This window comes from Phoxinus phoxinus (genome assembly GCF_949152265.1).
Source record: "Phoxinus phoxinus genome assembly, chromosome: 10".
NCBI lineage: Eukaryota > Metazoa > Chordata > Actinopteri > Cypriniformes > Leuciscidae > Phoxinus > Phoxinus phoxinus.
Genome location: NC_136885.1, coordinates 6803002 through 6830645, shown reverse-complemented (window position 1 = coordinate 6830645; position 27644 = coordinate 6803002). Strand labels below are relative to the sequence as shown.

At 39.7% G+C, this 27644-nt stretch overlaps 1 protein-coding gene across 2 annotated transcripts in view; it reads left to right on the top strand.

Moving 5' to 3' along the window:
• Positions 1 to 27644, top strand: part of adamtsl4 (ADAMTS-like 4) — a 78263-nt gene that overhangs the window by 27496 nt on the left and 23123 nt on the right. For both annotated transcript variants that reach the window (XM_079624953.1, XM_079624954.1), the window contains exons 5-7: positions 2694 to 2796; positions 25332 to 25471; positions 26385 to 26589. In XM_079624953.1, coding sequence (XP_079481079.1) covers positions 2694 to 2796; positions 25332 to 25471; positions 26385 to 26589 — 448 coding nt within the window. The remainder of the gene's footprint in view (positions 1 to 2693; positions 2797 to 25331; positions 25472 to 26384; positions 26590 to 27644) is intronic.

Here is a 27644-nt window from a genome sequence, read left to right as displayed (position 1 = left end):
TAAATGTACGAATATACAGTATGTATGTCGTAAGTTATGCCGTAAGCACCCAATCCACAGATTAATTGAAGTAAATCAACGATCAAGAGTATGAGCACTAAACCCCTTGAATAAACGGAGCTTGCGTTTTCCCGAGCAAACACACTCAGACGTTGCAGACGTGTTGTAAATATTTAGGGAAGGTTTGTGGATAGCCGCAGTGTGTTTGGTGTGCATTAATGGGACAGTGTTTGGTCATTAATGGCCATGTCTGCTGTGGTCTGACACCTCAGTGACCCTGCGACTGCTTAACTTCACCCCCGTTACCGCGCGCAGCTGCCTCTGCCTGTCCCGCCTCCTGCTTTAGTGTCCTGCAACATCCCTCCTCTTAATCTCTCCCACTCTGGGTGGTTCCTGTCGTGTTCGAGAGGGACGGGGAAAGACAGGAAGAGGAAAAAGGCAACAGAAAATAAGCTGTGTTTCCTGATGTCATTGGCATCGTGAATGAACACGTGGATCTTGAGAGGAGCATCTGGTCCAAACCAGAGCTGTGTTTAGTGTGTTCAGAGCAGAGTGCTGTGCTCTAGCACTCTCAATGCTTATATAGGTTTGATTTATGATGCCATATGGTTTTATCCTGATGGTAGTGGTTTGGGAATTGCAAGGAATTTATCGATTCTGGTTCAGTTTCCACTTAACAATTCTAGTTCCTTAAAGGTGCTCTAAGCGATCTCGGTTGGCGTAACCTCTTGCTGATGTTTGAATTATTATCAAACAAAACGGAGGCTAGCTAGACCCTCCCTCCTCCTCATCCACGCAATAACCCCCCAAACCCCACCCCACATCATTCTTGTCGGTTATTGGCTGGAGCAGTTTGTTATGTTTCGTGCTGCGGGTCGCTCTGTTTATTGCTCAGTTTGTTTTTGCTGCTGTTTGTGGAGCTTGGGCTCTCTGCAGAGACCGCGTTTTTTTACAGTGTGTTCGGGGGACATGCAGCTAGCAGATAGTGAGGAGATGTTTGCGGTATGTGAAAAAAAATGTTTTGGCCTAAAAAAATTTTTTAAATGGAACGCTTCATTAATCCTTTAGGCAAACTCTAAAAGGAAAAAATTTGCGTTTTTTTGTTTTATTTAGTTTTTAAGTACAGTATATTTGATACATCAGGCTTTTATGGCTCAAATAGTTTGATATAGGGCCCTATCATACACCCGGTGCAATGCAACGTCAGGCACAACGCAAGTGTTGTTTGCTAGTTTCAGCCCGACGCAGTTACTGTATCATTTTCACATCCTGCGCCACGTTGTTTAAATAGCAAATGCGTTTGAGCCCATTTGTTCTCCCATGGGCTGCTGGTCTGAAGACGAGGTGTGTTCAGGTGCATTGTTGTCGCGTTGCTATTTTGAGGAAACTGAAATAGACTGCGCTATTGACCAACAAAAACCTGGTCTAAAGTCAATGGCGCAATATTTTTTTTGTTATTTAAGGAGCGCGTTAATAATATGCGCCTAATAGGCAGGTCCACAACACGCATACACTTTGTCCCGTAGATGGTCTGCTTGCGCTTTAACCTCGCGCACGAGCTGATCCGTTTCCTCGCTAGAGATGCGTTCAGTTCAGTTGCAATTTCCGCCATGTAAATAGCGAATCCACCATGGCGCGAGCGCAACTGGCTTTTAATGGGAATGGGAGATGAGACTCTGATTCGTTTATTGCACGTTACGCCTAAAACACACCCATTACTCATTAAGAGAATAGGAACAACCCTTTTAGAGCATGCGCCAGGTGCGCAGACCATTTTTCCCGTCGTTAAATTAGACCATGCGCTTAGATCATTAAAATAGGGCCCATAGTGTTAATATATATGACTCTCAAAAACACCTCAATTTTGTCCAAAGCAAAAATATACAAGACAAATTATTATTTTTTTGAACAAATTTTAACATGATTTTTCTAAAATAACAATATGGATAATCAAGTAAACCTAAGTTACTTAAGGTTATCCTTATGTTTACTTTAGCAAAAATCACGATCTGAAGGTGGACGTATACAAAAAAGCCTTTTACTTGCAAAAAAATATATAAACTATCAATCAGGCGTCAGAAGGCATGTAGCAGATTGTGTGCAACAGGTTTTTCAGCAAAGTTTTGATCATGTTGATGATATAGAGGCCTCAGAAACGAGTGTATCAAAGATGATACAATGGGCTTTATAGGGTTAAGGGTTCTATTAATAATTTGGAAGAATGGAATTCAATGCTTATTTTTTATCTTTCAAACAAAGTTTTTAATTCTTGTTTTGACAAACTTTTATTAAAAAAAAATTTTATTATAAATTTTTTTTTTTAATTCCCAACCCTACTGTCTTGTCAGTTTTTCATTCCTTAAAATGTGTGTCATTTCGCGTTGTCTTCTTCTGGGCTCTTGGCTTTCTCTGACTCCATAAACATTGGCCTCCGTCTGTCTCTCCCTCTCTAGAGATTTATGGGAGTGTTTCCAGGTTCACCATTATTTCCATATGGTAGCCAATGTATCAGTCTCTGTCACAGTTTGACCCAAAAGCACGCAAACACACACACACACACACACACACACACACACACACACACTGTCATGCTCGTCGATGTGAAACACTATAACTTAAGTCTCTCTCTCTCTCTCTCTCTCTCTCTCTCTCTCTCTCTCTCTCTCTCTCTCTCTCTCTCTCTCTCCCTCCAGGCATGTCCAGGTGCTCCAGTAAACTCCAGGGCTGAGCAGTGTGCAACGTTCAACAGTCAAGAGTTTATGGGACGCGTGTATGACTGGGAGCCTTTCACAGAAGGTTAGAAACGGAAATTGAAGGGGTATAAAGGGGAAAAAGAAGCAATAACAGAGGTGTGGTGGAATATTAGCCTGCTTCTCACCTCTCTGCCATTGTGGAGCAGCATTTGGAGTTTATTGTTTAATTATCAAGTTTACTGGACATCTACTCACACCACATTTTCCATTTACCTCACTATCAGACCATGTTATTTTGCTGTTAAGTTGTGAGGCACAAATGAGCTCTGTTCCAGAACCTAGTGTGCTGCCTACCTAGAAAAGATTGTACGATTTTTGCACTACCGGTCAAAAGTTTTCGGGTCGTTACGTTTTTTTTTTATGTCAAAGAAGTGTCATGTGTTCACCAAGGCTGCATTTATTTAATTCAATATACAGTGAAAATGGTGATATTGTGAAATATTATTGCAATTTTATCATAAAACTCTTTTCTATTTGAACATATTTTAAAACGTAATTTATTCCTGTGATCAAATATGTATTTTTCAGCATCATTACTCCAGTCTTCGGTGTCACATGATCCTTCAGAAATCATAATAATACGCTGATTTGCTGCTCAAGAAACATTTCTGTTTATTATCAATGTTGATAATCAGGATGAATAGAAAGTTCAAAAGAACAGCATTTATTTGAAATGGAAATATTGGTAACACTTTATAATAAGTTTACGGTAACAAAGCACTTATAAATCATGTCCGATAAGGTTTGGTTTAAAGCACATAATTAATGACATTTTCCCATTTTCCGTGGCCTAATCTAAAGTGAGAACTATTTAGGTTAATAAGTTGTTAACAATTATCTAACTCTTTCTATGAGCTAACTAAACAATAATAATTGGTTAACTACAGCGAAAATGAAGGAACTCTCTCAATGAAAGAACTCACTGTTTGTCTAATTAACTACAGTTTATAAACTATTGATTAAATAGTTTGCAAATTATTTGTAAATACTTTATTAATGTATACTTGTATAAGTATGTATAAGTGTTACTGACATCTTTTGTAACATTATAAATTACTTCACTGTTACTTTTCAGCAATTTAATGTGTCTTGGCTGAATAAAAGTATCAATTTCTTTCAACAACAAAAAAAATAGTACTGACCTCAAACTATTGAACGTCAATTTAGCTGCACTTTAGACATGAACCGTGTTCCAAAATGCTGCCGCTTTAAGCCTTTTTCCCAAAATATAAAGCAGCAATGAATGCTTCCCAAAGGCAATCTTGCAATTCATTGTGATTTGCATTATTTATTCATTTTTGGGGGAAAATCGGAAGAAAAAAAATGTTGGTAACTCTATACTGAAAATATCAACTAAATTTTGATTTCAAAATCCAAAAAAAGAAGAAAAAAAAATGTGGCTTTTGATGACACTTCTATCTTATCTATACCAAATCAACATGGTGCAGTATTTCCAGTTCTGTTCTGCCATTTCTAAACTAATTCTGCCGATTTTACTTCACAACCAGCGTAGAAAATGTGAAAAATGTGCACAGATTCAGTTTAGACCGGCATGGCCTTAAACAGTCAGTGATTCTCAGAAAGCTCAGAACTAGCAGATAAGCAAGAATAAAGGCGTTTTTGAGAGGCTGTAAATGACCTGAGCCTTAAGAAGACAAAGTAGATGTAGAATGAATGAAGGAAGGAGGAGGGGGGTGACCACAGGGGTCATGGGTATTACTGTACAAGCAAAGCGTCTTTGTGAGAGAGAAGGATTCAGAAAGAGAAGTTAAAGAGAATCACAGAGTTAAAAACAGAGGAATGTGTGACGGACCCTTATAAAAGTCACAGAGACAGAATGCACGTAGAGGAGAGAAAGAAAAAGAGGGACTTATAGTGGGGAAATCGGATGAGGGAGGAGGAGTCAGAGAGGACAGAGGTTAGGGAGTCATAGCAACCGAATGAAAAATGCTGCTGTTCGGGATGGATGGATGGATGGGATGAAAGGGTCTGTGAATGAGAGGAGAAAGACCTGAATGGAGGAAGAAAGGCCTGAATAGTAAGTGAGAGGCTTGAAAAAGGGGGAAGTGAGGACAGACATTACTGAAGTGACATTCAATCTACTGTCGAGGAGAGAGAGCCGTCTGGCCCACTAGGGTGTGCGGGACGCCCTCTCTGACATGACCACAAATATTTAGGACGGAACCGTAAATCTTCAGTTTAGATCCGCGCAGTCTCAAATATTGAGTGTAGAATCTTGATTCTTGAGTTTAGAACCCTGAATCTTTAGTTAAGAATCTATTATCTTGAGTTTAGAATCTTGAATCTTTAGTGTAGGACCTTGAAATTGAATTTAGAATACTGAGTTTAAGTTAAGGATCCTTAATCTTGAGTTTAGAATCTTCAGATAGAATCTCGAGTCTTGGGTTTATAACTTTGAAACTTGAGTTTGCCATCTTGAGTGTAGACACTAGAATTTTGAATTACACTCATGAGTTTAAAATCTTCATCTTGAGTTTAGAATCTTCCATTTTGAATGCAGAGTGCAGAATACTAAATCTTTAGAATCTTGATTCTTGAGTTTAGAACCTCATGAGTGTAGAACCTTGAATTTAGAATCTTAAATACTGAATAATGAGTTTAGAACTCGAAGTCTAAAACTTGAATTTATACTTTTGAGCTTAGGATCTTGGGCAACACTTTAGATTCACTGTAAACCCTAATAAGTTTGCAGAACTCAAACCATTTAAGGCAATCAATTGCCTCAAATTTTTTAAGTTATGAAATTCAAAGTTTAAGTAAGCAGAACTAACAGATTTTTATTTTGTAGTTAAACATTTCAAGTTGAGAACAATTAAAATGTATGAGTACACTCATTCATACAATTAACTTAAAACTTTCATGTAATCTCAATGTGAACACTTTTATTAGTATAAACCTAGCTAGCTTTAACAATCTAATCTGCTAACATACTAATTTGCTAACATATTAGCAATAGTATGTTATACAGAAACACTTGCTGTATGAGCACAAGACTAAAAAGTTATTATTTGCTCGCAAATCAATCTCATGCACCACTTGTCACCATGATGGTAACTATCCTAAAACCAACATTATCAGAAATTATTCCAAATTAGCATAACAAAACATGAATCACTACTAAATCTCCCACTTAACATTAATCTTGCACACAAAAAAAGACATTATATTACACTTAATTTTAGCATTTAATCTCCCTTTCGAATGCCATTGGCAAAGCATGCTGGGAAATAGACATCCCAGCCGTTTCAGTTAAACTTAAGTTTGTCGAAATTAAAATAAATAATTTCATAAAACTCAAAACAATGAAACAGTTCAGTTTACTTAAAATATATCAGTTCTGTGAACTTGAAAGAAAAAGAAAGTGCTAAATACTCATAAAAGTTCATTTGACTGAACTAATTAGTTTAATTTAAGTTTGTCCTACTCAAACCAATTAATTATTTTGAGTTTTAGGGGTTACAGTTGCTTATTAGCATGCATATTACATACAGTATAGGATATTAGCTGTTTATTAGTACTTATAAAGCATATATTATGGCTTATTCTGCATGAACATATTCTACATTCCTCAATCCCACCCAAAACCAAACTTAACAACCTTAAAAACTAAAAAGCAGCAAATATGAGTTTATTGAGACAAACCCATTAATAGTGAAAATTGTGGCCAAATCTTCAGTTAGACTCTTTCATTTATTACCTGCAAACTTGAGTTTAGAACCTCAAGAACCTTGACTTTAGAATTGTGAATACCGAGTTTAGACACTTCTATCTTGTATTTGCAATCTTGAGTTAAAGTATTGAATCTTGAGTTTAGAACGTTAAATCTTCAGTTAGATTCTTCAGTTGGAAACTTGAGTCATCATTGAACGTTGAAGTTATTTGTGGATGAAGTGCTGCTAGTGAATTGTTGCAGCTGCTGTTTTGTTTGTATCTGTGAATCTTTTATAACTGAGCTTATTCTCATCGTGATTCGGAGAGTCTTTATCTCGCAGCTGCTTTCAGTCATATTCAGTAAATCAATTCTAGATGAGGAAAAGATTGCGGGACGTTAAAGGAATAGTTTTATACAAGGAGAAAGGAGATTACATTATATTTACTCCAAACCTAAATAGGGCGCCAGCTTTAATCCAATTACAATAAATAATCAACTAATTGAAATCATATACAATACAATGCAGACATGAGGTTTGGCACATCTTATTTTTGGGTAGATTGATGTTTGCTTTGAACTACAGATCAATTCAGTCTAATGTTTGTTTAAGGGTAATTCAACTGATAGTGATTTATTCTTCATCTAGCAAATGCTTTTATCCAAAGTGACTTATAAAAGGATTGACTCAAAACAAGTGATTCATCCCGAGGAGATTATGTAACATGAAGTGGGCCAATACACACTTCCTAAATGACTTGGAAAAGTGCAAGCTAGAACAGAGATGTAGGTGTGACACTGCTTTCTTTGTGGTTTAAGGGTAAGTGTGTCAATAGGTGTGAGTCAAATGCATTTCTTGAATGCTACATTAATCTGAATACATTCCGAAAACGCTCTTCCTCCACATTAGCATTCACACACGCACATTTTCCAGAAGTTTCTTGTCCAGACTGAAACATCAGTAAAACACTCAAATCATGTGCACGTGTAAAATATAATAAAGGCTCATGATGATACTAGGAGACCAGATATGAAGTGCTCACACTATTCTCCTAGCACAATACATACAGGTTGTACTCAATTACCATTTATTGTATGGAAAGGATACGTTTACACGTACGTTTTTTCCGAAACACGTTTTTTCCGCATTTTCGCGTACAGACGCCAATGTTGTCTAAAACAATCCCTGTTCAAACAGATCCGCCAAAATGATTAAAAAACTCTGTATTCTGCTGCCAGACCAGTTGGCAAAGTCACTTTGTTAAAGTCCCCCTGTAGTCAATAATTGTATCCCTTAAAACTCATCTTTGATCACTAAAATTACATTTTACAAAAAAAAAAAAAAAAATGTCTACATGCCTTAAAATAGCTTGAATGTAACTCGTACACCCCTTCCTCTTTTAGTATATGTGGACCATGAATATGCTGTTACAGCCACAGCCATGACTTAAAAGAGGGACATTAATAAAACTCGTTTCAATAGGGGAATTTATTATCAAAAGAACATGAACATAATTGTAACAAAAGAGAGCAGGACCGCCGCCGCCCAGACATGGCAGCGAGGCTCCTTATATCCCTCACTCACACGGTTCACAGGTGCAGGAAATCAGTTCCTAATAAAACAAGAACACACATGACAAGAACACATCCGCCCCCTAGAGGACAGACAAGTCATTGCACAAATAAAACAAATCAATAAAAAATACATGCACATGTAACATATGCTAATTAGCCCCGCCTCCACTCACTCACACCCGGGGGGTGTGTCCTCTGGCTGCGCTGCAACTTACACTCATTGGTGGGCACGCACTGCCGATGATGGCACCAGTTGTCGGCGCGACGGGAGGATGAAGGCCGAGGCGGGAGATAGTCGGTTCGACTAAACCGACTAAAGTTTATAAAACTATCCCGTGTAAAATGATCACTTCTGAGGCGGGTTTTGGCGGTAATCTTCAGCTCTCCATCAAGGTGGCTCTTCACAAAATTAATCCACCTCTTCTGAGGTGATCATTTTTCTGAAATTTATATAAAAACTCTGATCTGGTTTATACGTGATCGCATCCAGTGCAATGTATGTCACAATATGGATTTTAGGCCATATCGCCCATCCCTACTAAAGGTATATAATTTCTAGGCCTTTGGAGGTTGCTTAAAGGAACACGCCAACATTTTGGGACTTTAGCTTATCCACCGTATCCCCCAAAGTTAGATAAGGCCATATACATACCCTTCTCATCTCCATGCATGCCATAACTCTGTCTGACGCACCCACCGCTAGCCTAGCTTAGCACAAAGACTGGAGGTAAACGGCTCCAGCTAGCATACTGCTCCCAATAAGTGACAAAACAACGCCAACATTTTCCTATTTACATGTTGTGATTTGTATAGTCACAGCGTGTACAAATAACAAGGTCACATGAGAGCCATCTTCTAACCGTACAAATCTATACAAACCTATACAAATCACAACATGTAAATAGGAAAATGTTGGCGTTGTTTTGTCACTTATTGGGAGCAGTATGCTAGTTGGAGCCATTACCTTCAGTCTTTGTGCTAAGCTAGGCTAGCGGTGGGTGCGTCAGACAGAGTTACGGCACGCACAGAGATGAAAAGGGTTCGTATGGACTTATCTAACTCTGGGGGATACGGTGGATAAGCTAAAGTCCCAAAAAGTCGGATTGTTCCTTTAAGTCCTTCTTACGTGCGACGTTACCCAGGTGCTGTCCGTGGCGATGGTGCTGAATCTGTTGATATCGATGGCTCGAGAATCAATTATTCACTCGTGCAGGGGCTGCTTCACTGCGTTATGTGAGAAAGCGGTGCTCTTTATAACATAATCACTTCAGAAATAGTGGAAATTGCACTTATTAGGATTAATTGGATATTATAAAAAATATTTCAAACTATAATAGGCTAGCCTACATATTTTCAAATTGTATCATTTATTTCTGCCACAATAACGGCCCATTACAACTGTTTATGTTATTTCTTCTTTCTACTTTTCGTATTCTGAGGTGGAGCTGTGATAAAATATTGTTCTTGTAAAAACTTTCTAGCATTTCAGTAATAAAAGTGTACATGCATGCAAATTACAGTGAAGCGCTACAGTTATGGTACGTACGGTGCTCGGCAGTGATCACAAAAGATTTAAACAGTGAAGTTTGAAGCGATCTCTTCTTGAAATTTAATTGAAAAGTGTGGCAGCACAGAGCAAGACGAAGGTATGGATGGCATTCAGTATCAGATGTAGTTCACTTTTCTACATTTATTAATTTTGCTTTTATCCAAGGCGACTTACAAATGAGGAATACTGCAAGCGATTCATCGTGAAGAGGCAAAAAAAAACACAAGTGCTTAAAATAAGCTCTGCCGCTATAACATCTCCTTGGCTGGGCTCTGTGAAGTTCGATGGCATGGCAATGGCGAAACAACAGTAGGCGACCATTGCTACCTCTGGAGTGGCCCCGAGAGACGGACAGGCCTTTATGGTGTGGCACTTGCCATCCCAAAGGCCCTTCGCAAGTCCCTCATCAGCTGGACACCCCTGAGCGACAGATTACTGTCAGCCCGCTTTCACCACCAACACGGCAAGATGACAGTAATCGTTGCTTATGCCCCAACTGATGTCGCTGATGAAGACGCAAAGGATACCTTCTTTGACCAACTCCATCAGGCTGTTGGCCAAGCCTCACCACACGACATCACCATCATCCTCACCGATGCCAATGCCACTCTGTCTAGCAGTGACCGTTCCACAGGCTCACCTGTCGGCACAACCTTTGCTGACAGGTCCACAAACGACAACGGTAACCGCCTACTCCTTCTCTGCCACCACAACAACCTCTGTGTTGCTGATACCTGGTTTCCCCGGAAGCTTATCCATCACTGGACATGGTACAGCCCAGATGGCAGAACCAGGAAAGCGCTGGACCATATCCTCATCTCTCGACGCTGGAAGTCGTTTGTCACCAACTGCCGTGTGTACCGAGGAGCAGAGCTTGGCAACACAGACCATCGCCTGCTGGTGGCCCAGCTCAAGTTAAAGCTGCGAGCCAACCAGCACACCAAGACTCAGCTTCGCCTGGACTCTTCCCTACTCAGTGATCCAAACATCGCCACAGACTTCAGCTGCGCCATCCGCCGCACCTTTGATAACCTGGCTACCGACAAGGTGAACGACTGGCAGACCTTCAAGGAAAGTGTCATCCAGTCAGCCCACAATGTCTTCGGATGCTTTCGACCTTCCCCGAAAAAGCCTTGGATATCGGAGAGGACACTCAACATCATCGACCGGCGACGTGAGGCCCGACTCCGAGGTGATCTGACGGAGTATCAGCGACTGAACCGCCAGCGCAATGTGGCTATAGCCGAGGATAGGGAGAAGTTCTGGCAAGCAGAAGCTAAACATCTAGAGTCCGCGGCCAATAACAACAATATGAGCCGTGTCTTTAGTCTGCTGCGCCAAGCCCGTAATGGCCCACGCATCAAGACAGCCCTGGTGAAAGATTCTGATGGCAACCGTATAGCAACTGAAGCAAACTGCCTCGAACGCTGGAAAGAGCACTTCAGCCTCCTTCTGCAGCAAGGTATCTCCCCGGCTGATCCCGCCATCGCACCGGCCGCTAACGCTGCAGCCCCTACTGTTGTCTGTAGTACTGACCCAGTCACACCTGAGGAAGTCAGAGCCTCTCTGGAAAAACTTAACAACAGGAAAGCCCCCGGCATCTGTGCTATAACCGCTGAGATGCTAAAATCAGGCGGTGAAAGCATCGTCGAGTGGCTTACCCACATATTCAATGAGGTGTGGGAGACAGAGAGGCTTCCCAGCGACTGGACCAGAGGAGTCATCTTGCCCTTCTGGAAACGTAAGGGTGACAGGCTAGTCTGCGGCAACCACAGAGGCATTACCCTTCTTTCCATCCCCGGCAAGCTCTTTACCAGGATCTTGCTCACTCGTGCTCTCCCAGCCATCAGAAGCAGCCGCCGTCCTCAACAGGCTGGCTTCATGCCTAACCGCTCCACAACAGACCAAATCTCCGCCGTTCGCTTGCTGATAGAGAAGACCTATGAATTCCGTAAAGATCGCCATCTTTACATCGGGTTCATAGATCTGAAGGCTGCCTTTGACACCGTCTGCCACACTTCACTGTGGAGTATCCTACACGCCCTTGGAGCACCACCTAAGATCGTTGCCCTGTTTAAGTTGCTTTATAGCAACGCTCAGAGCTGTGTCCGCATCAACGGCAGAGACTCAGACTGGTTTCCCATCTCCAGTGGCGTCCGCCAGGGCTGCGTGGCTGCTCCTGACCTCTTCAACTGCATCATTGACCATCTGATGTCCAGGGTTTGTGAGCGGGTCCCCGGAGTGTCCTTCGGCAGTTACCACCTGACTGACCTGGAGTACGCTGACGACACCATCCTGCTCAGCACATCCTACAGCCAGCTGAGAGACGCTTTGGGCATATACAGTGAAGAGGCTGAGAAGCTTGGCCTCCAGGTGAGCTGGACGAAAACCAAGTTCATGTATGTCGGTGACAGACCGCATCCACATTCCCTGCGGCTTGGCAATGACATTGTAGAGCCTGTCAAGAACTTTGTGTATTTGGGATCCATAGTGACAGACAACGGGGACCTAAATCCAGAGATTACTCGCAGAAGAGCCCTGGCTGCGTCAGCCCTGCAGTCTCTCTGGAAACCACTCTGGCGGCACCAGACCATCTCACGCAAGACAAAGCTCCGGATTTACAACTCAGCAGTACTCCCCATCCTGCTTTATGGCTCGGAGACTTGGCCCTTAAATAAGACACTTGCTGCTAGATTAGATGGCTTTGATAGCAGGGCTCTCAGAACCATCGAGAACATCAGATGGCCCCAGCGGATTTCCAATAAAGTGCTTAGAGCCCACACGTGCCAGCCTAGAGAATCCTGCCTAGCTGCGCAACGTCGCACCCGCTGGTTCGGCCATGTCCTCCGCCTCCCTCCTGACCATCCGACGAGAGCTATTCTCCAGTTTGATCCAAAGGCCGCAGGCTGGAGACGACCACAAGGTAAACCCCGCACCCGATGGCTTGACGTCCTTGCGGGCGACCTCCAACAACATGGAGTTGCTGTGGAGGATGCAGAGCAGCTGGCACAAGACCGTCAGCACTGGAAACAACTGGTTAATCTGGTCGGCTCAACGCACAGGGATGGGACACACCCCTACCCATCGCAGGAGCCAAAGTAGTAGAAGTACTTTTCGTATTCTGAGGTGGAGCTGTGATAAAATATTGTTCTTGTAAAAACTTTCTAGCATTTCAGTAATAAAAGTGTACATGCACGCAAATTACAGTGAAGCGCTACAGTTATGGTACGTACGGTGCTCGGCAGTGATCACAAAAGATTTAAACAGTGAAGTTTGAAGCGATCTCTTCTTGAAATTTAATTGAAAAGTGTGGCAGCACAGAGCAAGACGAAGGTATGGATGGCATTCAGTATCAGATGTAGTTCACTTTTCTACATTTATTAATTTTGCTTTTATCCAAGGCGACTTACAAATGAGGAATACTGCAAGCGATTCATCGTGAAGAGGCAAAAAAAAACACAAGTTCTTAAAATACAAGGTTTCTGACATTGCTTAGAGGATCATATACTAGAATAGGGAGGGATTAAAGCAAGGTGAAAGCGCAGCTTTTATTTTTTATAATAATGAGATTTCTACCAAATCTTTATCAGACAGAGTTCGGTATTGTAGAAAGTCCAGTATTGAACAGGGTCCAGCATCAGACACAGGTCAGTATGGGACAAGGCTAAGCATGCAGAGCTCAGCATCAAAAATGGTTCAATACTGGACAAAGTTGAGTCCAGTTGAGACAATGCTGATTATCCCACAGGGTTCGGTATCAGGAAGAGTTCAGTGTAGGAATTCAGTTACACTGAAATGACAGAGACATTCACCCCTCTGTTTATAATGTGTTCTGAAACTGCTTTTATGTAGAAATGAAATCAAAACAAACGCACTCAGGGGTATTCAGTGTGTGTGTGTGTGTGTGTGTGTGTGTGTGTGTGTGTGTGTGTGTGTGTGTGTGTGTTAGGAGGTGCAAGAATGTGCTCCGATTTATTAGAAGTAAAACTCTTGTAGGTTCCAGCAGTTATGTGAGCTATTGTTGGACAGGACATTGGGGGTTTGGCTGTATGTCGTGTGTGTGCGCACATGCTTTTGTTTTGTTGTCCCTTGGAGATCATTTTTTTGGCCAGCTCAACTCTAAAGATCATTAGTGTGTGTGTGTGCGCGCAGTAATTGTTACTGCATGGCGCTGCTGTGCAGTTTTGCGTATGATTTGGCTTGTTCTCAGTGTGCCAGGGTTAGGGACATTCTTAAGAAAAATATTAATTGAAAAATGTAATTGTCATTATAAAAAGTAATTTACTGAAAATATTGGCACCCATCCTAGTTCTCCTTGGTGCATTCATGAGAGAAACAGCAATGTCCAATACAGGAACAAATTTCCCTCTATAGTTGGATATTTTCTAATCAGTTCACAAATCCATTTTAAATTATTTATTTTTTAACAAAACCGGACTGATCTGCTTCAAGGGAAAGATTTTTAGTGAATAATTACCTACATTTTTGTTTGTTCCTCACAAAAAGCATGCAAATTACAACTGTTTATGCTACAGACTTACTGGGCCTCATTCATGAAACACGAACACATTTCTGTTAATCGTTCGTAAAGCCGTGTAAATTTTCGGATTCATGAAAGTCTTTATATATAAACGTATTTTAACACTATGCAACATAATAATATTTCATGAGTTTGTTTGCCCATATACCTAGGCGATCTTAAACTATTGAGATCGCATGTCATAAGACCTATTTATGAATGATTGGAATTCATTAACATACACACGTTTAACTAACAAATCTGATGTTTACAAAGCGTTTGTGAATCTGAAGGAGAGATTTCGGAAGGTCCCTTTTACTTACAAATTACTCAGAATTGACTGATTTATTTTACAGAAGTTTCATGAATGAGGCTCAGTGATTTTCTGAAACTTAAGTCCCTTATTTATTATTTAATTTAACCATGTAAAGCCTGACATAATGAAAAAAAGTGGATATAATAAATGGATTACTTTCTTTGACCATTAGACAAAATACAATGTTGGTTCATATAGTATGATATAGAGAGAATATGGAGCTCATATGACATCAAATTTCAAATGTTTTTTAAATTTAAATTTTATTAATTTTATAATAAAATATGCAATTTGTTGCAGATGCTGATATTTATATGGCCAAAAAGTAAGATGAAATTCTGATATATTGTAATGTAAATCAATGAGATCTTTATACCAGTAGCAGATACAGTACTTGCATAAAATCATACAAATATCAATCGTCATCAATCTATATCTCCCAATGTCTTAGTAAGATGTTATTTAAATGCTTAGTTTTATGATAAATACTCTGCGGTTTTAAAACATATAATGTAATGCAATACAATGATGATTGAGATATGGACAAATAAACATTCCTCAAAAGCCTGATGGTTCATATTTGATACTCACATTTTATATGATTTTACTAAAAATGATCAAGCAAACCTAAGTTGTTTCAGTCCATTAAGTCTTCATTTTGAAATATAACTAAGAATATAAAAGTTATTCTTACGTTCAAAGTAAAAAGTCATGTGAACCACGACCTGAAGTTGGACGTTTTTACAATTATACTAAAATACTTTTTATTTGCCAAAAAAAGTATAAACTATCAATCAGACAATAGAAGGCATGTAGACACATTGTTATATAATGTGGGGTTATAATGTCACCAGGTAAAAAAATTATCAGTAAAAGTCTTCAAAATTTCTTCTTTTTTGTTCTATGAAAGAAAAAAGTTACGTGTGTTTGGAATAATGGAAGGTGAAAATGTTGATTGAACTATCTAAGAGCTTGAAGGAGAGATGGAGGAAGGTCCAAGGGAACGAGGAGAAAGAGAGTGTGCATGAAACCAAACTCTCTCACTCTCTCGCTCATTTAGTTCTCACTAAACATTCCCTCCTTTCGTTTTCCTTGCGTTGTTCCAAATCCCTCGCTGTCTTATTCGTCCACTGCCGAAATCTCTCCACCCAGCTCAGAGATTATTAGAGAGCGGGATGTGTTGAATAAACGGAGTTTACTGAGGAGTGAGAACGGCGTGATAGGGGACAGGGGGTGGGGACACGGAGAGAAAACTGTAAACAAGGTTTTAGGGGAGTTGAGAAGGACAGCCATTTGACTGGCCAGAGAGAGAGAGGGAGGGATGGCAGAGACGGAGATGGAGAAACAGCTGTGTTAGTGAGAGAGACACGTGGGCTATGATCAGAATAACATACACTCTTAGTGGTTCAATTCTCTGCGACCACGCTTACACCTGAAGGTCCTCCTACACTCACAACATGTGCAGTAGATCCTGCACATGTTTTTCATTCTGAACTGCACTGGAGTGTGTCATCTATCTGAAATCTTAATGCTGACTCTGTGAGTCTTCCTTCTGTAAAGAGCACACAGTTATAGTTTAATAGCTGCGTACCGCAAGAAGCCTGCGTAGGATGAGTAGTGTGTGTGTTTTTGATCAAATCGCCTTTGATCAGTAAATCTGGGCTCGTCTTTGCATAACCTCTGCCCACTCTGTCGGCTTTTACATCCAAAATGTCTGAAAATGTGTCTCTTTTGGTTTTTCAGTAAGGTATAGGCCAGGTTTCATTGTATAACACACACCACCAACTCTCGCTTAGCCAATCGCAACACATTCTTACATTTACTTTATTTTAATTGATCTTTTTTTAAGCAATAACAATGAGCAAAATAATACAAATAATACGCAAAAAAATGAATATGCCCAAACACAGTTAACATACTCTTACTGTCTAAACATGTGCAGTTGTTGGAAAATATCTGTATTTACAACAATAAATGATATAAATTTAAATGTATTCAATCTCAGAATTGATACAGTACAAATTGTCATACTTTAAGTGAAAAGTAAATAAATTGTTAAATGTTTATTAGGACTTCTGAGCATTGCACTTACTTCTTAGTTTTACATCTATAATTCATTCACAACATTGTGTAACCCCTCCGTTCTACTCACAATGCTCCGACCGTAAGCTACGTTTCCGGCATGGGAGACGGGTGCGCTAACAATGCCGCTGGAGACTACAGACTCTAGCGTACCTCTTGAGGCCAGTGAAGTGAGGTTTACTCGCACAGCTCTTACTAGCTGGCCTCCATTACACTCACCTCCCTAAAACTCACTCCCATCCGGGTCACGGCACCAATGTAACCCCTTCGGTTCTACTTACACTGCTTCGAGCCGGATTCAAACTAGCGTTTCTGACATGGGAAGCGGGTATGCTAACAAGGATGCTGAAGACCACAGCCTCTAGCGTCAGTGCATCTCTTGAGGCCAGGGGAGTGAGGTTTTGGCCTCTGTTACAATTGCACAATACGTTTTTTTCTTAAATTTCAACGTAACATTAATTTTTTTTGGTAACACTATGGGCCCTATTTTAATGATCTAAGCGCATGGTCTAAAGCGGAGGGCGCACGTCTGAATCCACTTTTGCTAGTTTAACAATGGGGAAAATGGTTGGCGCTCCCGGCCCATGGACTAAAAGGGTTGTCCCTATTCTCTTAATGAGTAATGGGTGTGTTTTGGGCTTAATGTGCAATAAACCATTCAGAGTCTCATCTCCCATTCCCTTTAAAAGCCAGTTGCGCTCAATATTTACATAATGGAATTTGCAAGTGGAAACACTGAATGCTTCTCCAGCGAGGAAACTGATCAGCTCGTGCACGAGGCTAAAGCTGAAGCAGACCATCTACGGGACAAAGTGTACGTGCATTGTGGACCCACCTATAGGCACACATTACTCACGCGCTCTTTAAATAACCAAAAAAAATATTGCGCCATTGACTTTAGACCTGGTTTTTGCTGGTCAATAGCGCAGTCTATTTCAGTTTCCTCAAAATAGGCAACAATGCGCCTTAACACACCTCATTTTCAGACCAGCAGCCCATGGGCGAACAAAAGGGGCGCAAACGCATTTGCTATTTAAACAACGTGGCGGAGGACGTGAAAAGTGACTCAGCTGATCCACGTCTACCTATAGGAATACGATGCCTATCACTGTATACATATATAAGCTCCTTCAGTATTATCAGCAGCTATCGCGTTTCTCTGGAGCTAACTACCCTCCTCCATCCAGTGTTAATTTTGACAGCAAATTTTGATTTAGTTTTAGTCATAGTCTTTTGACTAAAATGGCATTTTAGTTTTAGTCATATTTTAGTCATCTGAATTGTTTTAGTTTTAGTCTAGTTTTAGTCGTCTAAATACAATAAGATTTTAGTCGACTAAATCTACAGTAGATTTAGTCGACTAAAATAGAATGGGTTTAGTTCAATTGTAATGCATTCATTTCGAATTTCTCTAAAATTTCCAAACCCATTATATTCCCGCAGAAAACATCTATTAACCTGTTAATATAAATTATTTTTAAAATTTGAACATGCAACACAGACACAGATTTAGCACTGTGACACAAAATAATATCTTAAACTTCTAAAGTAGAACAGTCTTTTTTTCTCTCCAATGAATACAGTCTTTAACTTACATACATCATTCTTTATTCTTTCAAGCAGATATATTTATTTGTATAAATTAAATATAATTAATCCTTATTAAAGCTATTAAACAGCAGTGTATGCTTTTCTCTTTTTATTTTGTTGTTTGATCAATATTAAGTGTACAGAAGGCAATAGATTAATTACGCACTGTCACTTTAAGACCGAGTGTGCAGATCCAGCACTGCTGATGCAAATCCGATATTCTCACAACTGTACGTTCTGTAAAGACATAACCAACTTTGTTTACGCGTTTACTCTCCAAAACGGACATTTAGACATAACGTTGTGTGTATTTGTCCATTCAGACGCGAAAGAGAGCTCAATTCAGTCCTTGCGCGCAGCGCGCTGTATACAGCTGTCTGCAGGGCTACGCACGCTTCGGGTCTGGTGTATGTGTGTGTGTGTGTTCGCACAGAAAAAACACACCGAATAAAACTCTCTTTCGCGTCGTCACTCTCATTCAAATCAATCCATGTCTGCTCTTCTCTTTCTCCCAGACGTTTACATTTTTTAACGATTTATGAGACATGCATCAAGCGCATTGTGTGCCACCGCGCCGGGTAGATCAGCACGTTACAATTCAAATGTGCGCATCTTCCACAAGCGCAAATCAGTTCTGACTGGATCACTTCCCCAATCGTCCCTCCCTAACATTTTCGTCTAGTTTTTATTCGTTGACGAAAATGTCAATACATTTTCGTCATAGTTGTCGTCATTTAAACCTGTTTTTATTTAGTTATCGTCTCGTTTTCATCTGTGAAAAAATGTCGTTGACGAAAATAATGACGAAAATTATTCGTCAACGAAATTAACACTGCCTCCATCCCCAGCTCCTCCTCTCGCCCAGTCAGGATTTGGCATTCTGGTTCCCCTTGAATCAGAATAAATTCTCGAATTCTGTTGTACTTTAAAATCTTGAATTAAATATATTTGCATTCATTCATTCATGTTGGTTCTGTTCTGTTTACCCCAAGGGGGGTTATTGCTGCTCTCCCTACTCTTATCCATGCTAGGCTGCATGGATGCGCAGGGAGTTCTCGCCCTGAACGGAACCATACCGCCAAGCCAAACTGTATGCTAATTGTCAATCGTATTTGACGATAGTGGTCCTGACAGAAATGATAACTGCGTCAGGCTGAAACTACCAAAAAACACTTGAGTTGTGCCTGGCGCCGCATTGTCCTGTTTAGACATTCTGTTAACTATATTACTGGTATTTGACGTAGTTGCAAAATTACTTAGAGTATTAGTAGACTCTCTGCTTAATACACTTTATTTTGATACTTCACAACAGACATTCTAGAAAATGTCAACAGACATTTTTCTACTTTTTTAACAGACATTTCTGACTATCAGTAACTTTGCAAGAACATGTAAACTTATCCTACTAATACGAACCCTACCCTACTCTAAGTGAAGTGAAGGCCAAGCATGGCAACCCATACTCAGAATTTGTCCTCTGCATTTAAGTTAGTGCATACACACACACACTACAAGCCGTGGGCACACAGACACAGAACAGCCATTAACTGAGGCACCCGGGGAGTGATTGGGGGATTAGGTGCCTTGCTCAATGAAACCTCAGTCATTTCCTACTGGTGATGAGAATCGAACCTGTTACCTTTGGGTTACAAGTCCGACTCTCTAACCCAGTAAACAATTACCGTCTTTCAACGTTGGAATATGGTTGAAAATATGTCGGTCCGCCTTGGACTGGTTTACGACGTGATTTCAACTAAGTAGTTTTGGCCGGACTGTTTGACTACGTGTTTTCAACTGATCATCTAAAATGTTTTCAACTGATAATCTAAGACAGCTAGGATAAGTCTGTTATACATGCTAAAACAACAGAGAAAACAAACTACCAAACCATGTTCAGTATTATCTCAAATAAATTTAAAGAGTTTTACATATTCCGTCAAAGTTATAAAAAAAATTTAAACGTTGAAAAGTCGGACAAATTTGACGTCTTTTCAATTTTCATTTTCAACCTTCAGTGGACCGTAATTAGACCGTAAAAATTACGTATATTCAACGTCTAATAGACGACTTTTTGCTGGCTGGGAACCATTCTCCCCAGATGAGAGTTAAGAGTTCATTGACATGTAGTTGCAAATTATTGAGAGTTAATTGACATAAAGTTGCAAAGTTACTGGACTATTGAAATAAAGTGTAACCATTATTTTATAATTTCAAACTGAACAAATTGACAACCTGCAAATCTATTTCTACCTGATTTAACCCATAAAAAAATATTTTGTTAGCATAAATGAATGTATTCAGATTGATTCTGTGATATTAAATAATATTTTTTAATTGAAAAAAAGCTTGTTAATTTAGATGGTACTATTTTTTTCAGTGTGAGTGAGGCTTAAATGTCCCGTTTTCAGGGTCACTGTGTCTCGCGCACACACTTTTCTTCTGGCATTCCATTTCTTTCTTTTGGTCTTTCTGTATATCCCTCTTTCCCTGATCAGATTCCTCTCTCATCCTGTGCTGTTCTTTCTTTCTCTTGTCTTCCTGTCTCGTGCACTGGTTCTCTCTCTGAGTTTGTTTAGAGACAGAGATAGTGGGGAAGTATATTTAGTCTGAATAGACTCCACTGTCTGCACACCAGAGAGAGAGAGAGAGAGAGAGAGAGCGACAGAGCAAGAAAAAGAGTGTGATGAAGATAATTCTTCTACACTTTTGCTTTTGCCCTTCTTTAAAATGGACCTTTTAGTCCAATTTTTATAGCTTTTTTTTACTTTTATTTCTTGTGTATTTTTCTCTCTGTCTGTCTATGTTTCTCTCCGTTTCTCTCTCTCTCCCATTGTCTCCACCATAATCTCTCAAAGATAACTGTGACGGAATGGGAAAAGACGGGCTTGGAATCTCTCGCTCTTTTGTCCGTGTCAGCTGATTCTGGTAGACAGACAGACAGCGAGAGTCTCACGTAACCTGACCTTTGACTATCAGCATAAAGTCTGGTCCACATTCCAGTCTTTTAGGGATAAGAACCTCCCACTTAGGGCCCTATCTTGCATCCAGCGCAAATGACTTTGTACACCGACGCATGTATCATTCCTATTTTGCACCCGACGCACAATGGACTTTTCCCTCCACAGACGCACGTCGGTAAATTAGGGAATGAACTTGCGCTTCAGCGAAAAGAGGAGGCGTGTTCCGGCGCAAACGTTCCCTGGTGCTATTTTGCAGTTCCAGAAAACAGTTCCACCACAGACCAGGAAAAACCTAGTCTAAAGTCAGTGGCGCGTTATTCAGATGCTTTTTTAGGGGCGCATGCTTGGCCATAATGTAGCGTGTGCACAACGCACACACACTTTGCTTCTCTCATCTACACTAAGCAGAAGTTCCCATTTGTGCAAACCATACAAAATTACAAAGAAAAATATTACCAAAAGAGGGAGATCATTGTGGTGCCCATGAAGATGTGAAACATAGGCATAAATCTAGCTTACACATTTACCCAAATTATTCAGGCTAATTGTAGTAATGACGGATCAAACCTGTTTGATCAATAGTGGCAAGACACATCGGTATATACGGACATCTGATAAAGTGGGTTGTCCGTCAAGAACCAGGAAACAAAATTCTGAAGACTGTGAAATCACGTTACCATCATGTAAGTTTCGTGCGCCTGCAAATGCACCGTTATAATAGCGATCCGCCATGGAACAAGCACGCCTGCTCTTAAAGGGAATGTGAGCTGACGCTCTGATTGGTTTATTACACGTTATGCCCAAACCACACCTATGAATACTGAAGCTACTTCAGACCAACACATTTTAGATTTGCGAGATCTACCCACAAAGTTACTTTCGTTTCAGGGGTTATCTGAAATCAGATCATGGCACAACAATAGACCAGCATAAATGTATTTTAAAAAATGTCACATCTTTATGAGCAGAAAATGTGTAACGACCAAAAATAACTTCCTCACAGAAAATGCTGTGAAATATATTCTGCTTGTGAAGATCTAGTTAACTTGCATGCAAAACACTTTCGTGGATTTGGAGCCAGATTTACTGAACAAGGCAAATTAGCGTGAGAGTGGTGGGAGTATATATTGTTCTGTAATATTTCCTCAGGAGACACTTATTCAAGATGTTTTTACAAACAGAAAGACAGAGAAATTTCATGTTGGAGTGGGATTTGAGCGATCAGTGAGTGTGAGCGGTACATGAGTGGAGTGTGAGCTTGGGCAGTTAGCGTCTGATTCATAAAAGTGCAGATGGAAAGTTCTGCTGGAGATCTATTGAGAATGGGCAAATTAAATAACACAGACGCAGCCAGATGATTTCCATTATGCCCTACAAAGTCTACCGAGAGCAGCATGTCTTTAGTAAATCCTGACAGTAGTTCACTTTCGAGAGAACTTGCGCTGCGTCGGAAGTGGCGCTATGTCAGCGTCTCATTCCCTTCAGGGAACAATGGTTACAGTCGTAACCTGAGACGTCCCCTTTCGAGGGAACGAGACGCTGCTTTGCCCTGACATAGCGTCACTACTTCCGATGCAGCGTGAGTTCCCTTGATAGGGAGCAATGGTTATAGTCATAACATGAGACGTTATTAATGCCATAAGAGGGTTTGTGGTGGCGCAAGCTGTTAGTTAATCTGGCCCTTGATGTAACTTATTAAACTTTGTCAAGTCCAGTGATAGTTATTCACTGAATCAAACTCCAATCAAGTAAACACAACTTTGATATAGGAGTAAGTCTGTGTTAATACGAAGGGATTTTCCATATACAGTACATTTTTCACAAGTGTTTAACCCTATATTTTGAATGACACATTGAATTGTATCGTGTTTTAGGTTGAAAGTTGCGATATATATTTTTTCCCTATTGTGACGTATATCTGAGTAAATGGCTTCTGGTATAAATGTAGGGCGGGTATAACGAATAATGTCCTGATAGAATATTGCTAGTATATTTTTCTTTTACTGATTTTATTTATTTATTTATTTATCTTTATTAGTCAAGTCATCTTCATTTATATAGCGCTTTTAACTATGTAGATTGTTTCAAAGCTGCTTTACAGAGATAAACGTATAATTTAAGGTAACAGATTGTTTTGTCTTTATAGTGGTTTTTGAATAATGTTATTTTCCAGCTGAAGTTAGTTTTGATTGATTCACTTCCGTCGAAATGATCATTTGTTATTAAATTAGAGGCCGCTAAGACGACACCGTTCTTTCTACGCAGACTTTAAACACGAACCTGTGATAAACACTGATGGCGCTCACGTGCGCATCAAGAATTAATTCTATAGTTATGTGCGTTTGAATATATGTGCACATGTTTGTTATTCTCTACAGACCATGTCTAAACAAAATACTTGTCTTGCCTATACATTTTGATACAGAATTTTATTTTATTTTATCACTTCGGGGTAGATACACGAACCGAATTTTCCCACAATGCTTTATCTGTAGAGTGGTACAGGGATCCTCCATAGGGAGAGGCGAGTTGGCACTTCAGCGCTGTGTTGTCACCGGGTCCAGGCAAAGGTCCTTCGTCAGATCCGGATACGGCCTGGATCCGGCAGGCTGCAGGAAAACCTAGGGATAAACAAAGACACTAAAATTAGCGTAGATGCCATTCTTCTTATGATGTAACGAGTACATCAGGATTTAAGGGAAGTGTTCCCAGTTCCGGCTGACCTAATCTGTGCAGCCTAACATTGAATTATAGAAGTCTATAATGTATTATGTGAATGCTAGGGCAAAGAGATGTGTCTTTAATCTAGCTTTGAACTGACAGAGTGTGTCTGCTTCCCGGACAATGGTAGGAAGATGATCAACTGTTTTAATTACAGTAAAGTGCAAACCCTGTGTTATTACTGGCAAACATCAGCCAATCTGATTTGATTTAGCCAGATAATGAAAGTACTACTATTTGTGTGCATCAAGTGAGCGGACCAGCTGAGACTGAAAATAGAAAAAGAGATTTGAGGGCAAAAAAACAGATCAATGCCCTTTAAGGATGGACTGATAAGCTTTTGGCTGTTTTGTTGAGCTGATGCTGAAGTTGCAGTTTTTATCTATGCTTGCATGCACTGTAGAAGGTGCTGGTGTTTTACTTGGTGGTTAGTTACTGGTCCAAATCAAAGGAGATAAAGTCTGTATGATATTCAGGGTTCCCACAGTCACAAAGACAGGAGGTCTCAGGGAATGTTATAATTGTGATTTCCAGATAAACAGATACAATCCTTAATTGGCAAGTTTCAAATGTGTGTTATACTTGTGTTAGTAAACACCAGTAATTATGACGGTTTCCTGTGTCTGTGATGGAGGTTTTGATCATGACATTGATTGGCTGTAATTAATAGTTCAGGACTGCGTTGTGTTTGTGGAAGAGAGACACTGAAGCGTCTTGCATCCGCACCCGAGGGATTTAACTAGGTTCATAAAGAGGACAGACACAACGGGAAAAACAAGCAGTTTTCAGTTTCATTCATGAGGGCAGAAGGATCCGTCCATGATGATTAAGCATTTATGAAAGTAGTCATATTGTACTTTACTGTTTATTAACTGTTTACGTCCATCAGCGTTATTTTGATATAATTTATATGATTATAGTCGGTTATTCATATTTTAATTAAAATAGTTTTTTTGTGCTTTTCTTACTTTTAATATTTCTAAGTTCAGTTTTACTTTTAGTAATTTTACTACTAACATATGCAACATTTCTAATTTCAGTTGAAGTTTTATAATCGAATATTTGTATTTTTTTTATTTCAGTTTTATTTCAATTAAAGAATTAACCATTTGTATTAGTTTTAGTTAACAATAACAACACTGACGTCCACTTATGTGACTTATAAACTCACCAAATGACCATTTTCCACTGTTATCTCTGACCCGTAATATTAGGAAGGGTGTCCTGCACCTTTAATACTTTTATTTGAAGGTGACGTTTGTTATAATTAGCTAACCTATTTGCAAATTAAGTGACCCCAGCAAAGCTGGTAAATACTGTGTTTCTAAAATAATTTATAACACTATATGTTATATATATGTACGCATGTAAATAAGCTTGTGGTTGTGACATCAATATTGTGACTGCAGCTTATATTCAATAAATGGTTTGGTTGGGCTTGGGAGCTGTGAGTTATTAATGTCATAAACATCATCGTTTTATACAAAGACTGACACCTAATAAAGTACAATAGCATTGTGAAGTATAAGGAAAAACTGTTATAACGTAGTAAATCTGAAGTGAAGTAAGGTTTCCGTCTGTGTTTTCCTCTGGCAGTGGGTCTAGAGCAGCAGTGCGAGTTGACCTGCCGGCCGGTCGGGTACCGCTTCTACGTGCGGCAGGCGGAGAGGGTACGGGATGGAACGCCCTGCGCAAACAACACACCCAACGATGTGTGTGTGGGAGGACGCTGTCTGGTGAGAAAACATGCACAAAAATGATAGTAACATCATCAGCGGAAAGAGGTCTTCAATTCAAAGTCCAAATCTGCCATGATTTATAAATCTGCCAATGTTTTTTTCATGGAATTGTGAGATGTGTAGATCTAACCTTGTAAAAAAGAATTAGACTTTAGCATAGTTTTAAAAATAAATCATAATCTTTAAAAGAAAGTATGTTGAATGTAATATTTTTGGAAACTTTGCATTTAATTTAAAATGTATTATAGCTTAAATTTAAATTAAGTTTATCTAAATAAACTTAAGATTGTTTTTTTTTTGACCCACTTAAGTACATCTTTATGTTGTATCATAATTATTTTGAAATATGGATAAACGTGTACTGCTGAATACACGACAAGCATTTATGATAAAATAAAATAAAGTTTGTCATTTCTATTGAAACTTGGATTTCATGTATTTCAACACATTTATAATAGTGAAGTTACAATTTAGTACATTCAAAATATATTAACTTTAAATATAACAGTTAAAACTATAATTAAGTACGTTTGCCTTATTAGGTTAGTCAGCACATTAAAGAATATTAAAACTATGATTTAAAATGTACTTCAAAGTAAACTTTATAATTTTATATTATTACTGAGTGCACTTTTTAAAAGTGTACTTAAGTGTGTTAAGAAACATAGTCATAGTACTCTCTTCAAATACACTTAATTTGCCTTTTATTTCATTAAAATAATTAAATGATCTGTAATTACAGTTTTTTTAAACTATATTTTTTATAATTTGAAGGACAATACAAGTGTACATTCAGTACAATTAAGCGCACTTATTTTTCGCGATTAGAATCTGATGTTGTCTGATCTTGTCATCCTCATGCATTCATATCTTACTTTATTATTAACGAAAAGCCTCTTTCGTCTGTCAGAGTGAGGGCTGTGACGGTGTGTTGGGCTCAGGGTTGGTTCGGGATCGCTGTGGCGTGTGTGGCGGTGGAGACGGCACCTGCGAGAGAATCACAGGAAGTTTCCTGAACACAAGCTTTCCTCTGGGTTACCACAAAATCCTGGATATCCCTCCCGGAGCCACGGCTATCAACATCACGGAGAGACGAGCCAGTCCAAACTATCTGGGTATGAACTATCTCTGTGTGTGTGGGTCATGTTTGGACCAAATATCTGCTCTAAGGATAGTAAAACCTATAATCAGCTAAACTGTGGGAAACAGACCCTGAAAAGTCTGCTTATATAATGTCTTAAAGGATTACTTTTATGCTTTTTTATATTGTCAACTTTCTTTAGTGTGTAATGTTGCTGTTTGAGCGTGAGGCACTCCAAATGGTGATTTTCTCTATATCAGTGTCACTGTTTCTGAACTCCCTCAAACGCCTCCATTGTAGTCTTGAGTTTACTCCTGGGAACGAACACGTCACAATATTCCTCATTTAAGGCATACAAAAAAATGTAGCGGGGCCTGGTTGAGTTGAGTTAGTAGTGTGTGAAACTCGCGGTTACGATAAGATAACATATCCCAAACATGCTCTAAGTGGTTGACCAATCACAACACACTGGTCCAGCCGACCAATCACATTGCCCTGTTTGGAAGGAGGGGCTTCATAGAGACAGGAACTACCGTATTTTCCGGACTATAAGTCGCACTAGACTATAAATCGCATTTATTTAGAAATTTATTTCACAAAATCCAAGACCAAGAACAGACATTTAATCTGGAAAGGCAAGTTATTCAACTACACAACAGCACACAGAACAACAGGCTGAATAGGTGTCCGGCATGTTAGCGTAACACATTAACAGTTATTCAACTACACAATAGCATAAAAAACATATTCCTGGGAGGCTGAATAGGCTAAATTAATATTTGCCAGCGAGTCCAACAAGCAAGTTACCGGTAAGCAAGTTCACCAAGCTCCCGCGATCTCATTCCTCAACACTGAATCCATTGAGTTCTTCCTCTGTGTCGCTTCTGAACAACTCCGATAACTAGAGCGCCCTCCCGCGGCTGTAGACGGTAATGTTTTCTCTTGGTTCATCTCAGTATGAATTAATTTTGATATATAAGTCGCACCTGACTACAAGTCGCAGGACCAGCCAAACTATGAAAAAAAGTGCGACTTATAGTCCGGAGTGTAAAACAGAGTGTTACTGGCAGACTGGGAAGAGAGGTGCTG